The sequence below is a fragment of the Zootoca vivipara genome, chromosome 6, assembly GCF_965207765.1.
Source record: "Zootoca vivipara chromosome 6, rZooViv2.hap1.1, whole genome shotgun sequence".
NCBI classification, from domain to species: domain Eukaryota; kingdom Metazoa; phylum Chordata; class Lepidosauria; order Squamata; family Lacertidae; genus Zootoca; species Zootoca vivipara.
This window is the reverse complement of record NC_142589.1, coordinates 39,153,676-39,170,209: the sequence shown is the minus strand read 5'-3', so window position 1 is coordinate 39,170,209 and position 16,534 is coordinate 39,153,676. Positions and strand designations below refer to the sequence as shown.

At 46.5% G+C, this 16,534-nt stretch overlaps 1 protein-coding gene across 4 annotated transcripts in view; it reads left to right on the top strand.

Moving 5' to 3' along the window:
- PMFBP1 (polyamine modulated factor 1 binding protein 1) overlaps nt 1-16,534 on the top strand; it is an 82,987-nt gene that overhangs the window by 28,343 nt on the left and 38,110 nt on the right. For all 4 annotated transcript variants that reach the window (XM_088671987.1, XM_088671986.1, XM_035118016.3 and 1 more), the window contains 2 exons: nt 7,688-7,755; nt 15,105-15,237. In XM_088671987.1, the coding sequence (XP_088528113.1) occupies nt 7,688-7,755; nt 15,105-15,237 (201 nt within the window). The remainder of the gene's footprint in view (nt 1-7,687; nt 7,756-15,104; nt 15,238-16,534) is intronic.

Sequence of the window (16,534 nt, the reverse complement as noted above, 5' to 3'; positions counted from 1 at the left end):
CCCCTGCCTTGGGAAGAAAGGCCAAAGAGACCAGGCCTTTTTAGTTTAGGGTTAGTAGTGCTGGAATGTGTTGCTGTGAAAATCACGCCTTTCCAGTTACCGGTTTCATATAGCAGAGATTTTTTTTATTTAAAGTTTATTTTATAGCACCCTTCATGATATCAAATTTCAGGACGGTGTGCAACATAAAACAAATATAAAAATACACTTTAAAAGGGCCTGTACGACTTTAAAACAGACTAAAACTTTCACATGTTTAAGTTGTGGGCATATGGAAGGTTTCAAATTGCCCAGGGTCACACTCCCATGCAGCTCACCTGCCATGGCAACTTGCTGGGTCAGTCTATTGTATCAAATGCTAGACTATTCCAGCACCTAGTCCAGGCGGGGGACAATCTCCATCTTGCTTGACATGCATGGTCTGCCAGGCTTACCCATTTGGCCCACCAGACTGTTTTGGGCAAGTCATGCCCACCAGCTCTAAACCTGATGTCGTAAAGCTAAGGTGGGGCTTGGCTGACAGGGAAGAGATTGCCCTAAACCTGCTTTTTGCAGCTCTCCAGACACCTGACAACTACCTGGTTATCAGGAGCCTTTGAAGCACTAGACTTCCAGGGAGGAATCATGGCTGTTTAAATGTTTCTTGACAAGGTTTCATCATCAGGGATAATTAGGTGGTGTTTAATGATAGCTATTGCCTATTGTATTATCTCTGAGGAACAGAGCTAACAGGGATTAACTTCCAGTGTTCTGGAAGAACTGTTCTCCCATCGTGAGAAATCTTTAAGGTGAGTGACCAGGCACCAGAAGAACTGCAATCTTGCCAAAACACCACTTAATAGCCCTAGGTGTCAGTCCTTAGGGAAAAGATCAGCTCAACCTCCCTTTCTTCAATCATTTCGGAAACTCCTATAAATTACTATTGAGACTCTCTCTGACCCGACAGCTGGTTTAAGACAAGATGCCATTAAAGGGCTAAAAACAAAATTAAAAAGCATGCTCTAATCCATGGGTAGGCAAACTAAGGCCCAGGGGCCAAATCCGGCCCACTCGCCTTCTAAATCCGGCCCGCAGATGGTCTGGGAATCAGCATGTTTTTACATTAGTAGAATGTGTGCTTTTATTTAGAATGCATCTCTGGGTTGTTTGATGTCATGCAACAATTACTGAAGGACCACTTAAAAGAACTAAGAGCGGAAATGCAGAAAATGGTAAATGGAAAAGGATTGGACAAAGTTTAGGCTGGAGAAAATATGCAGCCTTTGAGAAAGAATACTGGTAGAAGTTTGCCTGAGCAGTAGTAGTTTTAGTAGTAGTAGGGACCCAGGTGGCGCTGTGGGTTAAACCACAGAGTCTAGGGCTTGCTGATCAGAAGATCGGCGGTTCGAATCCCTGCAACGGGGTGAGCTCCCGTTGCTCGGTCCCAGCTCCTGCCCACCTAGCAGTTCGAAAGCACATCACAGTGCAAGTAGATAAATAGGGAAGGTAAACGGCGTTTCCGTGTGCTGCTCTGGTTTGCCAGAAGCAGCTTTGTCATGCTGGCCACATGACCCAGAAGCTGTCTGCGGACAAACGCCGGCTCCCTCGGCCTATAGAGCAAGATGAGCGCCGCAACCCCAGAGTCGGACACGACTGGACCTGATGGTCAGGGGCACCTTTACCTTTTAGTAGTAGTAGTAGTAGTAGTAATACCTTTATTGTCAATGTACAACCTGTGTTGTACGTGTAGAATGTAATGGTTAAGCTTGAGGCTATGGATGATGAAATCAAGAGGATCTCCACATGCCGCAGCCTGAAGGAGCTAAATGCTGGAGTCATGATGTTGGAAATGGGGAAGGAAACCACGGATGCAGAGACTAAGAAATATCCAGAGCTGGAAGGAATAGAGTTAGGAAAGAAATGACTGTAAAATTTGAACTAAATCTAGAGGAAAAAATTAAGCCTCTCGCAGCATTCTTGGAAAAAGAATGGAAGAAGAGGAAATAGAACCCATGTTTTGTTTTGTTTTTTAAATTAGGATGGAAAATGATGGTCAACAGGAAATAGGAAGATAAGGATCTGGGTGTGAAATAATGATTATGCACAAGTAAATAACTATGGATCATTGTCTCAATATATGACCACAGCAAAGAGACTCTTGAAGGAATAAAGACCAAGGATTTACTGTTTCTCAATACTGGAGGTAAAATTGTTATGTTAGTCTGGGAAAAGACAATTATTGACTTTTATCAATAGTAATAATAATTGAAGAACCTCTTTTGGACTTTTTGGAATTAAAAATGAATGAACTTGAGATGCCTGGACTTAAAGACTGAGGAACAGTTGTATACTACCCTGGAGTGAACATTTGAAAATTTTGAAGAACTCTTGTATAAAGCTGACCAGTGCATAGTTGGAAGTCCTTTTATACTTATTTCTTTTTTATATTCCTTTATAGTTATTTTTTACTCCTTTAATATTTTTACCTCTTTGTTATTTTTTCTTTTTCTTCTTTGTTTTGGCTGCTGCTTTGGTTTGTTTCTGTGTGTTTTTTATTATCCTCAACTCAGGGCTAATGAGGGGTTTGCATACAGATGAAGGTGATGAATGGTTGTTGAAGGACCCTGTGTGAGAGGCAGGAAGGGAAGATCTCCTAGGGTGAGAGGCTGGGTGAGGAAAGGGAAGCTCCCAGGGGAGAGCTGGGAGGGTTCACCTTTTTCTGTTTGGGACAATTTAAGATCTCCCTGTGAGAAAGGACTTTGCATTCTTCTTTTTCTCTTCCTTTGTTTTTGTTTAGATTAATTTGTTTTGTATTGCATTGCATTATGAAAGGTCTTATTAAATTCTTACGGGTGGCAGGGGAGAGGAACCTATGAAGCATTGCACAAAGGAGAACCTAGTGCTAAGACAGGATCATTCTCCTTTTGCATCATCCATTGCAAAGGGAGAGCAATCCTGCTTAGTGCTGGGCTTGGTTGCACTTTTCTGTTACGCAGGCAGGGGAGTGGCACTCACTTAAAGGAGACTGCTGCACATCCACTTAAAGGAGAAGTAGAGCAATATAAAGTTTGAAACAGCTTCCCTTCTGCCAGCTTAACAGAAAAGTGCAGTGTGTGTGTGTACGCGTGTACATGTACACACACCACACAATGGCTCTCTCATTCCTCGGTGTTACGATTTGGAGACATCCACATTTGCAGAACTGGCCTGAAATGCAATGTCTTCCATTCATCCTGTGTCTTCATGTGGATACCTTTTGGTGAGAGGTTTTATTTATATTTCAAGGGGGTGTCCATGATACCTGTGATAATAGTGTCAGATTGTCCTCTGGTTTTTGTAATCTGGGGGAGCGGGGAAATGTCCCTAAAGGTTGAATTAAATTTAAGGAGCATGGGTGAACTACCATCTTATTTTTAAATACAAGGTGACCATAGGTTTCTCTCATTTAAAAGCAAAAAACCCCAAAACCCTCAACTACTTCATATTTAAAGCAAATATAAAAAATGACCTTCCCAAGGAAAGGTCTGGCATACCTACATCTCCCCACTTGGTGGTTGGTAGTGATGGTGAGTGATCCCATTAGAGTTATCCCAACTTGTGAGCATAAGGCCAGTGGGGTTGGGCTCTGTCTAGCTCAGCAAAGAGGGGTTTGGGGAATATTCCAAAATATTCCTATAAAGATGCATTTGTCCAAATATATCTGCAAGTGGCCTCAGTAACCCTAGAGAATTATAGAATCATAGAGTTGGAAGAGACCACAAGGGCCATCCAGTCCAACCCCCTGCCAAGCAGGAAACACCATCAAAGCATTCTTGACATATGCCTGTCAAGCCTCTGCTTAAAGACCTCCAAAGACTACGTAAGAGAAGATCTCTTGGGTCATTTGCCAACTTTGGGATACATATTACTGATTCCTGCAATATGCAGCTGATAGTGGAGAATGTGAGGTTTTGCAGATTTTGCATCATGTGCCATTAGATGGTGAAAGGACATAACAGGTTTATTCATGGTGCAGAGAAAGCACACCCTCATAATATTACAACTGGGGACCATGCAATGAAACTGACTGAGTGGCATAGCATTAGGACAGCCAAAGGAAGGAACTTCTTTAATAACTAAAGGTTAACTTGTGGAATTCACTGCTGCAAAATGTGGCTTTGAAATGGGGATAGAGTGATCAATTATTTTGGTCAGCTTTTTGCAGCAGACTGAACCAGTTCAACGTTTCCTGAACTTGCCTACAGCTCAGAATTCAACTGTCAGCCATATTTCACACTTGTGATTTTGTGATTCTGTTTTGGTCCCGAGAAGTGTGTGTGAAAATACTTATTTAATGTTAAGATGTATGCAACTTGTCTCTTTTAGGAGGAACAGTGCGGTGAAATGTATCTAAAACATGTGTTTTGTGGGAAGATTGTGTACAAAATGTGTACAATTCACCTGTGGATCTTTTGTATATTCTTTTGGAAAGTGTGCAAAAGACTTATGATTGAGCCCCAGGGAAATTGACCTGAGACAGACGTAGACTGGTCCATCCACCTCCACCCTGAAAGAGCATTAGGCAAATTCATAGAAGAGAATATCAGGCCTGTTGGTGTGAATGGTTCTGTGCAATTTCTATGCAGAGCGGGTGTCTGCCCCTAAGTATCTTATTTGGCCGCTGCCAGTCAGAGCAGGTGATATTATTGGGCTGACACGAAAGAAGGCAGCTGTCTGTCCCTCCATCACTCCAATCAGTTTAGGTTTAGAATCTATGGAGACTGTCCTATTTTGTCCTCCCAACAGCCCAAACAAATGGCACAGGGACCAAGACCCCTGAGGGGTTTGAACCCAGGACCAGTGTTACCTAGAACCACTGCATCATATGGACTGGCTCCTTCACTCTTTGGATTCCTTTTTGGTAGGCTTCTTTTTGGTTTAATGTGGGTTTTTTAAAAAAATTCTTTTAAAAATAAAAAAGGAATCCCTTGTAATCTTCTCAGATATTTCTGGCTTTGGCCCTTTAACTGTTGCTGAACTACAAGTCCCAGCACCCTTAGCCAATGGCCATGCTTGCTGTGGCTGTTGCAAATTGTAGTTCAGCAGCATCTGGAGGGCCTGGAGGTTCCTCACCCCTGGCGTAGTTCTAATATTCTGTCTGTTCCAAAATAAGCTGTGTGGCAACCCTGCTTTGGACTCCATGATGCTGCTTCCATCCCTTTGGACTTGGTGGTGCCATCTCTGCATTGCAATTTCTTTGTAACTTAAAAACAACAGGTGGGCTCTCTGAAGGGACTTGACCCTAACCCCATTTTACTCCCTTTGGTTTCCTTTCCTTTCCAGGGGCACGAAAGCAGTCTCTTCCTGCTCTGTGTAGGCCTCCTTTTTCACCTTGAGCAGGACAGTGACCCCCAAATCCAGGTGTGGGGAAGGATGAAGGGGGGTCTCTAGTTCAGCCCCACTTGCTAGCTTCCTCGGTCCACTTCTGGGGAAATCTGCTTGTCACGGGAGTGGGCAGAGTCCTCAGAGGTATGGCTGCCTTGGGCCCCAGCTTGCCTCCTTTCCAGCAGCCACTGCTGGTCTTTGGCCTGGTCCAAGTTTCACCCTCAGCAGCTCCTGTGGAACCAGTGCTGTTGCCTTGTCTCCCTTCTCCTTGTGAGGCTTCTCTGCATCTGCTGTGGAAATGCCAGTCCAGGCTGGAGCAGCGCTGAAAGTCCCTTGCCCAGGAAGAAATGCCCCTGGAGCCTCCTAGTGAAATGTGTGACTGGAAATGCAGCGCTGTCTCAGCTGCCGTCTCTCCCCTGCCTGTTTCTCTGGGCGTGGCAGAGAGGATCTTCCTCCCCTTGGCACATTCAAAGTTGGCCTGCACGCCATGTGACTCATGACTCACCATCACTTCCCTCCCCTCCACCAGTTCTGTTTCATTTGAATAAAGATAATTTATGTGGACATTCCTTCAGTCGGGTGTCTGTCATCATTCCTTCCCCTCCCTCTGTCCTAACACTGTTATTTCATTGACGCTTTGCGCCCCAATGGGGTCGTTATGCTTTTGCATATCATTATGTTTTTATGAAGAACAACAGCGACATCTGCATGTGCCGCAGCGCTATGGGCACAAGCAGAGGAAATGCAGTAAGCCCCCCCTCCCAAAAAAAGACAGTGCCTCCCTAGTTCTGGCTGCCTTCAACTCGCTGTGCTGCCACCACTGCCACCAGCAGCTCCACCATCAACGGCACCCTCCCATTTCCACTCATCCGAATAGTCATAGTTGCCCAAGAGGGAAAACTGGGAAGGGGGGGGGGAGTAAATTCTGCTATCTAAAATTATCCAGTCAAGTTCTGCTTCTGAGCCAAGAGCATGTCACCGTATGGCAGCTTGTGAAGCTGACAATGGTTGTTCTGCTGGCAGGAAAGCCCCTCCACCCCCAAAACCAACCAGCATCCGATGAAAAGCCAAAGGCAGCAGTGACAATCCTGCTGTTGTTTGAGTGTGATAAAAGCCCCCAATTAAGACGTTGGCCATGTCTAAGAGCCACAAAGAATCCCCTGTATTCAGCTGCAGCTGCCGCCACTGGTGCCTTCCTTCTCTGGCTAGTGCCAGGGCAAAAAGATCTCAGCCGGCAAGTAATTGATGAAATGACTGAGTGGGGACACCAAAAGAAAAGCAAGCAAAGGAGGAAAACAGAGGAGACCCAACTGTTTGCTAATAAGAGGGTGGGCTGCAATTCCCGCATGGATATCCTTGCCCCCACTACACACTCCCAACCCCCCCCCCCGACATTGTCTCCAGAATTAATCTGATCCCAAATGCCTGTGAAGAAGGGCAGACCTGCCAGGGCATTCCCCTGGAGCCAGCGATCCTCCTGGCAATGCAAGTCTGGCTTGGCCTCAGTCCCCTCTTCGAAGGCTCCGCTGCTGGAATTGGAGGTATCCTGGGTTATATCCCACTTTCGAAGGTTTCCAAATGGAAGGCGGACTGAGGTCTGACTCCTGGCATCTCACGCAGATAGGCAGGCATCTCGTTGCCCCCAACCCCCGCCCCTGCCCGCAACATTGCACCTCTCTTGGCTCACCATCCCCCTGTAGTTTGCCTTAATGATATGCAAATGAAATATGCATAAAACCATTCTACTGTATGATGATTAAACACTGAAGACATTAACAGCCGTGCCTCGCGCTTTGACGGTGGTGGTAATCTTCCCCGAATATCCACTTTGCGGAGTTTGAGAAACCCAAGCTGCTGCTGGCCGGATGTGTGGAGGCTTGAGCGGGCACTGCGGGTGACCCAGCACCCATCTCTCTGCTGCTGCTTTTCCAGGAGGATCTCCCACCCCGCTTTTCGTCCTGCATTCCGTTTGTAATCCAGCCACGCGACTGCACCGGGCGATTAACAGAACACCCCTCTTTTCTCTTAACGTTTCAGAGCTCATTAGCAAAACGATTATTCCTCATTAACCGCAAAAGCTTGTTCATTAGAAGAAAAAAGATGCCCAAAAGATGCCATTGCTGTTAATCCTGAGCTCTGCCGCTTGGCAGTAAATCCTGTACCAGTATTTTCCATGCAAAAGAGATGCGTGCCAATCTCCGCTTTTCTCTTCAGTGGGTTTCTTTTCGGACGAAGAGGGAAAACAAACCCCCATTTAGCATATTTTGTAAATTCCCGTTAAGTGAGAAGCCAATTAATATTCCCGTGGCATGACTTTATTTTTGTGTCTTCCTTTTGTCTCCAGCACCCGTCCCTGGCTCAGCGCCCGATGCCAGCTGAAAGCCTTTCAGGATCCACAACAGCACAGACAGTGTAAGTAAGCAGCTTTGTTTTTCTACAAAGCAGCCCCAGAGAGCCTCCGGCGCCACAGAGTGGGACTCTGGACCTGGCCTGTCTGGTGTGCCACCTGGGCGTCAGGAGTAGCACCTTCCAGATCTCGCTCTGCTTTCAAGTTGGTGCAGATCTTAGTGGTATATATATTCTCTCTCTCTCCCCCTCTTTTTCTCCCCCCCCCTACACACACACACTCTTCATAGTGGATCTTGCAAAGGGCGTCCCATCGGCCCCATTCATCTCCCTGGTGATAGCAACGCATGGAAATAAATCTGCTGCTGCTTCTGGAGAAGGGTGGGTGGGTTTGTTTGCTTTTTTCTGGGTGGAGGTGGGAACATCTGTGTATACCTGGGTTAAAAGTGGCAAGTGTATACACGGGCATTCTCACTCGCTCTCGCACACTTGTTCTTTCTAACTTACACACGTGCACATACACAGGCATCAACATGTGTGTGCAAGCATGCACACATGGATAAAATCTGAGTGCATGCTCAAATGAGTGGGCATACAGGCACACCCGTCTTGTACATACCTATCTCTGTATATGCCAGTGTCTGTGCCTTCAGGTGCGCATTCACACGCAGCGGTCACACGTCCATAGAGAAGCATTGCGAAATGTTCTCTCTCCAGCCCTGAACACCCAAATAATGCTCTTTTCTGCCCACCTTCAGAGGTCTTACGGGAGACCTTCCAGCTCGTCCTCGTTCACCCCCGCCCCCCAATCTCCTCTCTCTCTTTCGCTGAAGGTTTGGCATCACTCTCTGGTCCGCTGACTGGAAGCTGGTATCAGCCAGAGCCTGCGTTCATGATGCTTCCTGTGGCATCTCTTCTTCAATGGTGGCTGTCTCCAGTTGGTTGTTGACTGGGCTGAAGTGTCTTCTCTCTTTCTGGTTCTAGCTATAAATGAACCTGCCTGGCGAACAAACCAACAGCTTGCATCGAACAACCCATTTGCGTGCCTTCTGCTATGCCGACAGATGCCCAGTTGCCCCTGGCACAGCAACGCAGGAGGGGCAAGCAGACGGGTTGTTTTTGCTCTTGGCGCCTCCTTCTTTTCCTTTCTTCTTTTAAAGGCTCAAGGATGCCAGCCTGGGCTTGGGAGTGGCATCATGGCGGAAATGGCGGCCTTTGTCTTCCGTTGCGCTGGCTCCACTGCAGCAGAATGAAGCTGAAATGGCGGAGGGGTCCAGTTGGCGCCTTGCCTGTGGGGGAGCCCCTGGATCTCTGGAGTCCAAGGGAGAGGCGAGCTTGCCCTCCTCCTCCTGGCACCCCGTGCCCTCGGCTGCCGCTTGTTGTCTGCTCCCAGGCTCTGGCTAATCTCCCTTCGCTGCTCCGCACTGTCTGGCCCACGTGCAGGACCCCCAGAACATATGCCCGCTGCTGCTCTTATCACACGAAACTGTGGCGTTGCCACTGAATGGATGGCACCGTGCCAACGAGTCTGCCATCCGCCCTTGCAGGCAGCTCTTTCCTTTCTTCCCTCCCTCCCACCCACCCACCCTCTCTCTCTCTCACTCTCCCCTCCTCCTTCTGCCGACTTGACGTTAATTAACACACGGATTAATTGATTTTAAAAGCAAAAGAATTACAGTCAACTTTTCCCACAGGGTGCCGACGCCAGCCGCTTGGCACATTTCTGCCTTTCACAGGGGGGCAGGAGGGAGGTGCCCACAGCAGCACAGCACAGCGCAGCCAGCTCCTGCAGGAGAAGCGAGCAACGTTGGCTGCTGATGGAAGGCGAGCGACACCCTCCCATCTCATCCTTCGCAATGTGTTGCTATTACAGTTCGTTATAAATAATCAGAGGAGCTCCTCCTCCCAACCCTCTTCTAAAAACCGAAAGCTCTTCTGAGCTCTGAGGAGACAAGAAGTGTCCCCCACCCCCAGCTTGGCTTATTATCACCAAATACAGAGATAGTCTCTGTTGTATATAATTAAGCAGTTAGGAAGGGAAGGATTTCCCACCTCCAGCCATGCTAGCAATGACAGAAAACATCTCCCTCTTTCCCTGGTCTTGCCTCCTCATTTCTTCCTTCCTAATTGGCTCAGATGCGTGGTTTCTGGTGAAGAATCTCAGCCAGGTCCAAGTTGGTATGTTGCAATTAAGGGCAATATTTCTCATGCCAGGGCTTAGGGTGCTTTTGCCTCCCCGCACCCCACCCCCTGGAGGCAAAGGGCCAAGCAGACGAGGCGGGGTGGCCAGCTGGAACCAGCATTTGCCTTTTATTTTGTTTTGTTCTTTTAAAAAACACACACAAAGCAATTGAAGCGGTGACTGGAATCCATTATGCAAATCAGGCAGTATTTGCATAATGTTTCATGACTGGAATATGCAAATGAGTTGTATAATTTATGAGTGCCAGTGTCTGTCTGTGAATTTGTCCTGTGCAGAGGCTCCCTCTTAACACCAGCGAAAGCCCCTCCCTCCCTCCCTCTCTCCTCTCAACTCTTTCCTTTCCCAGGCCAGACATGGCCCAGTTTGCTCTTCCCATCCTGGGAGGGTGTTGATCAGGTTAACTGCAGCAGCAGCAGCACCGCACAACACAAAGAGTGGTCCAAGGGAACATCCTCTCGGGGTGGGGTGAATTGGACTAGGCAAAAGAGGGAGTGGAGCAGGCACATTCCAGGCCCCTCTTCCTCCAAGGCTTTTCTGGAGGGTTCATGGTATCCCCCCTGCTCATCTCTTTCTTTGACTGATGGGTCTGGACAGGGCAGTGTTTCATGGACTCCAAGCACTGGGCTTCTAGCCCCATGGTGACTGATGTACATCCTGAAATGGGGCAGTTTTTCTGTTCTGACTCATGGTAGCCAAACATTCCTTTAAACACTCTGCTATGGAGATTGACCAAAGCTTGACTCGGAGCATTCCATGGGAGCATCATTAAGACTTTGTGCTGACTTTCCTTAGGTGGCTGGCTATAAGCAGGTAGAAGGTAATGTTGATAACTGAGTTGGTAATATAGTGTCTTGTAAATTTAAACCGCTTCTTGTTTCAGTAGGAACCATTTCCTGGTTGGCTTCCAGCCATTTGTAGTAGAAGGCTATTACGTCTATGTTGAGGTAGAGTTGCTCTTGCCACAGGAACTGGCCTGGCAGCTCAACCCTTTGTGCTTATGGCCTTCCACAGCCATTGCTGGGCAAAGTGTGCAAAATCTTTAAATCTTTAAACAAATCTTTGATTAATCCCTGCTAAGTACATTAAATCCCCCTGTATACTTTCAGCGGAAGGAATTTTCTCGGTGTCTTTCAGGGCACTACCAATATAGCAAGATACTTTGGTGAGCCGCAAAGATTCCCTATGCACAGGCCTCTGAACCAGTCCTGCCATTGAAACAAACTATGGTGTCTGAGTACCAGCTAGGGTGGATTTGATTTAAATCAAATCGATTTAAATCAGGATTTAAATTACTATTTAAATCACTAGTCAGTAAGACTTGATTTAAATCCTTTTTTTTTACAGGAAGACATTCCTGCTGGTATAATCTTAATATTTACAACCAGATGAATGTTTCATTTTTGGAATAATAATTTTTTAGAGTAGTTTTTACAGTTATATCAAAAATTACTGATTTGATTATACTATTAGAAATACATAGACAGATAATTATGAAATTATTGTGAGGTTTAATAAGTTAACTGTTTATATTTGGACAACTTTTCTGCTGTACTTTATTGGAATGAGAAAAATAATCACTTCCTTAATAACAATCTAAACAATTTATTTAACTAAAACAATAACATTATAGCATATGTATCCATGTTTGTTAACTGATGTGGTTAAACTTTTTTTTTAAAAAAAAACCCAGCTTAGTCTGAGTTTCAGCACACATGAAAAACTTAAACAAATCCTTATTTCCTGATGAATAGCCTTTAGACTACAATGTAACTTAAATAGAAAACTATCATTAGAAAGATTTTTTCCTCCAAAAGCATTTTATTTTAAAAATCCAATCTAAATAAAAAAAATTCCATTTAAATAAAAAAATCTGATTTAAATAAATAAATAAATAAAAAGGATTTTTATCCACCCTGGTACCAGCTGCCTTGTCAGTGCCCAGAAGCAGAAGAACTTGGAAGCCAGAGCATAGGAGGCCTGCGCTTCCCTGACTTGACATCACAGTTCAGAGGGTGGCCACAAAAGGCTGCATGGCCCATTCCTCCACCAGACAGCTAGCAGCTGCTGTTTCTGAATGTCAGTAAGCTACCTTACATCAGGTCCATCTTGTCCAGTATGGTTCAGGGTCTTCGCCAGAGAAAGACCTAATGCCAGGTGCTCTTTTAACAGGAGGTGCCATTGGGAACTCAGCCTGGGCCTCCAGCATGACAAATAGATGCTCTGCCACTGAGTTCTGTTCCTTCCCATATTGTGCCAGAGAGGAGGTGCCTGGTTGTAACTGTGTGAGTGAAACTCAAATGCCTAAAAAGATCACTACTCCCAGCCTTGGCATGATCCGCCTTGCAGATACACTTCATACATTTTTCTTTTATTAACGTGGAGGAAAGAATCCATGTCTGGAAAAACCAGTTTTCACATTAAAGATTCAAACCCTGTGTGAGAAATAGAATATGCACAAATGTGTTTGTTTTACATACACATTTTTAATTTCTTTGTTTTTATTGTAAACTCAGTGTTTGACCTCTAGGAGGATTTCACTCATTAGTTTTGCTTCATGGAGGTGGCTGGAGAAGTGAGAGGCAAGCCCACAGGGAGGCAGCCAGGTGTTGAGTTTTGCAAACCCTAATTCTGCTGTGTTTCTCCAGCCAGGCGAGTGAAAAGGCTGGGCAGTGGCACTGGTGGTTTCTCCTCAGGATAGAAGCTGAGGTTCTCAAGGAACAGCCACAGTGGCCAGATTGTGTACTGGTAACCCAATTCCAGGTGCACAGAAATCCCTCCACCAAAGAAAGTTCTTATTCTCCTTTGGGGCTGCGGCTCAGCCTTGCTGCTCCCCATCCTTCACTTGTGTTCTTGAGTTTTCTTTTGAGCTTTTCCAAGTGGTCACACTTGGTATTCCTCTTTTCTTTAATGATCAGCCCTCCTCCGTTTCAGGTCATTCAGTCCATCCCAATCTTGTATCACCAGCAGGAATTCTCTTCAATTCCTAATTGAATGCTTCCGGGTCCTGAGCTTCCCCCTCCAGAACCCCACCTGAGAACTCTAGTCATGTCTCTTTGGGCTCTCTCATGGGCCAATGACAAGACTTAAGTTCATTCATTACCTCTTGGGTGTTCCAGGGGTTGGCTGGCCTCAGAACAGGAGATATATATAGATACCCCTCTTCCTCCCACCCAAATCAACCTCTTTGCCCTGTACTCCAGTCTGTAATAGATTAGAGGGTCCTGGACTCCATATTTTAAAGCACTGGCCCTGTGGCATAATTCCTCTGGGACATCTTCTGGGCCTCCAATATCCTGGAAAACATAGTTAAGACCTTATCTACCTCCCTGATTCAGCCAAGGGCTTCCAGAGTGGTTTGGGCCATTAGATTAATGCAGATGCTTTGTGGCTCCCCACGCCCTTTGGCATAGATTCCCCCAGTCTCTGCCTACCGGAGTCATCTCTGGTTTCCCCTGGGGTCTTCATCCATACTTTGTGACGTAGTGGCTTGATGGCCTGCTTGACTCTGGTCTTTAATGATGGAAAAACTCATACTCTTGACACAGGCTGGGTGCAGTCATGTGATTTGGTCATGTTCACTCTCTTTTCAGGAAGCACCAGCCAAATTTTCCACCAAATAATTGTTTCATCATTCTGCCCAGTCCAAACGTCTGTCTGCGAATTGCCTTCCTTCCTATATTAAGTCGCCTTGCTTGCCTCCTTCAGATGATTTCAGGGAGCGGTTAATGCTAAGCTCTGCTTATCCTCTTCCCCCAAATGCAGCCCTTTCTGCCCCTCTGCGTTGCCTCCGGGTGCAATAAGTAGGTTATTACTTGCTGTAGGGTTAGCCTGAGGGTTAGAGTTCCCAATGGGCAAACTAGCATTCTGCGTGGGAAGTGTGCATGTGCGTGCCCACCTGTGCATACAAGAAAGAGAGAGAAAGAGAGAGAGAGGGCTTGTGAACAGAGAGGTTTTCAAGGTTAACACACACGTTCCATTCCCTTGTTATGCCACCTTCAGCAGAGGTAGCTAAACTTCCTCTTTTTAGAAAATGCAGTGTTAGGTATACCTTTGCAACCTGTCCCCCCCCCCCCCATTTTTCAGAGGCAGGAAAACTTGGGCTGTGTCCGTGAGCTCTCTTTCTTTCTCATCTTTCCAGAGGCTGCTAATGCCCTCCCTCTGGAACTTGAGAGGCAGGATTTTCATCCAACCGAAAGGCCTGGCTCTTGTTCAGGAAGGGGAGATACTACCCCCAGTCCCAAGTGGAGTCTTATCAAATGCTGTGAAAATGTGAATGTCTCTCCCCCCATTCCGTTCCCTTCCAACAGAATACAAAGGACTTGTCTGGGGGGGGAAGTATTTTTGGAACTCACAGCAAGTGAAAGATGCTGACATCTCCTCCCACAGGCCAATATAGCTATACATATATAGATAGGAGCTGCCACCCCCCAGTGTGGGGATGTTGAGAAGCCAGAGAGCCTGGATTAAACTTTAGCAAGGATCCTGTGGGAAAAAAGTATCTCAGGCATTGCTTTGATGAGGTGGTCACAAAGCCTGCCGGTTGGCGCTTCAGAGGAAAATAGAACGCTGCCTTCTTCTGCTGAGCTTAGCTCAGGGCTAGCAGTTGCTCTCCAGGGTCTTTTTCATCCTAACCTGCGGATGCTGGAGGTTGTGCCTGGGACCTTTTGCACGCCATGCAGATGCTTTGCCACTGCACTAAGACCCCATAAACCTTTCCAGCCAAGCCCTAGAGCCCTTTCCAGGCCATGGCATGCTCATTGGTGACTCACAGGGGCAAATAGTGCTAGAGCTGCAGCCATGCATCATGCCTGGATGTGCCCATTAAGGGTATACAAGGTATGTGCACAGCAGCCTCTTGAAATAAACAACCATTGGGGTTGGGGAACACTGCTTTCCTGAGTGAGTGAGTGAGTGAGTGAGTGAGTGAGTGGTCTAGATGAGCAGAGGGAGAGATGCCTTTTACCAGGCCAGGCTATCTGTTCACCCATTTGAGGACAGTTCTCTCCAGTGTCTCCAGCAGAGAAAGGAAGACCATTCCTATCACCTGGTCCTTTCCTAGCTTGACATACAAAGGATTGAGACAGAAGCATTCTGCATGCCAAGCAAAGCTACAGCAGACACTTCCCTAAATTTGTTTGTTCCCTTTCCCCAAATTCTTTTGTGCAGCCTTTGTACCTTTTCTGACTGGCCTTCCCTTCCTCCCTTTGTGTAGGTACTGTCTGCCAGGACAGGAGATGGAGCAAGCAGAACTGAAGTCTCTTTGGGGACTGAAAGAGCATCTTACTTGTGAGCTGGATCTTCAGCTGAGAGACGCTGGTCACACCCAGGAGAAGGTGAAAGCAGAGGTAGGGTTTACCTTTCTTCTCTGGAGGCGACTGCAGCAGCACAAGCAGACACTGAACTAGCTGGGCCAGCCTGCCTGGGAGGAAAGAAGGGTGATCAGAATCAGCACTTTGAACCCAAGGAAGGGAAGGAGAGCAGGAATGCTTTTGCCCTTCATTTGCCAGTAGCTGCCCACCAATGTGGCAGTTCTGAAAACCTTTCCCTAAAGCTCTGGTGAGGTTGAGCAGGCATTTCCATCCATATATGTATGCTGGGCCATCTTTTCCTGATTTTCAAGGGACAGTGTGTTGGCTCTCAATCAAGCAGGTGCTGGCTTCTTAATTTCTTCTGGTCTGTGAACGTTAGATGTACCCATATACCTGTGAAGATTTCCATTATGTTTGTACATCCCACCATCCTCCACACACACAAAATGCCATACCAGGTCACTTCATTGTTTTAGCTTTGCTTCTGCTTCATCCAACTTTTGTAATAATGCAAACTGGGAACAGCCACCCAATGGAAGCTTGAAGGAAAGTGCAGTCACCATCTGCTTCATTCTTGAGAAGCGCATCTCCCACATCTGGATCTTCTGTGCACTGGGTTACCATAGCAACACCAGCAAGGATGAATGTATGACTTGCTGAGTCATTCAGCCTCCCATTGGTTCAAGAATGTAGAGCCAGGTATAATAGTCTCTAGGGCATTGATTTCATCATGCTCCTGTCTTCGATGGTTGTGTCCTGTTGCAAAACCTGGTGCTATCCTGTTTGCTGTCAGGACCTGACTCTGTGAGAATCAAGGGAAGAGGCTGTAGGTTATACACAGCAGTGTTAGCTAGCATGGTGATAGCATTAGTGGATCTCTGTACATATGTATCTTTACTTCAAAGACCAGAGGAATTGTATATAGTAGATAGTAGTGTTTAGTTTTGCTTGTATCTGGAGACAATAAACACTTTGTTACTTTGAACGGCATGGGAGAGGAGTTTTTCCCTTAACCAGGGACTCTGGAAGAAGCTGTTTTGCTGGGAGCAGGAAATCTCTGAGAGCTCTTCTGGAACTCTGCATTGTTGTTGTTGTTGTTGTTTAGTCGTTTAGTCGTGTCCGACTCTTCGTGACCCCATGGACCATAGCACGCCAGGCACTCCTGTCTTGCACTGCCTCCCGCAGTTTGGTCAAACTCATGTTCGTAGCTTCGAGAACACTGTCCAACCATCTTGTCCTCTGTCGTCCCCTTCTCCTTGTGCCCTCCATCTTTCCCAGCATCAAGGTCTTTTCCAAGGATTCTTCTCTTCTCATGAGGTGGCCAAAGTATTGG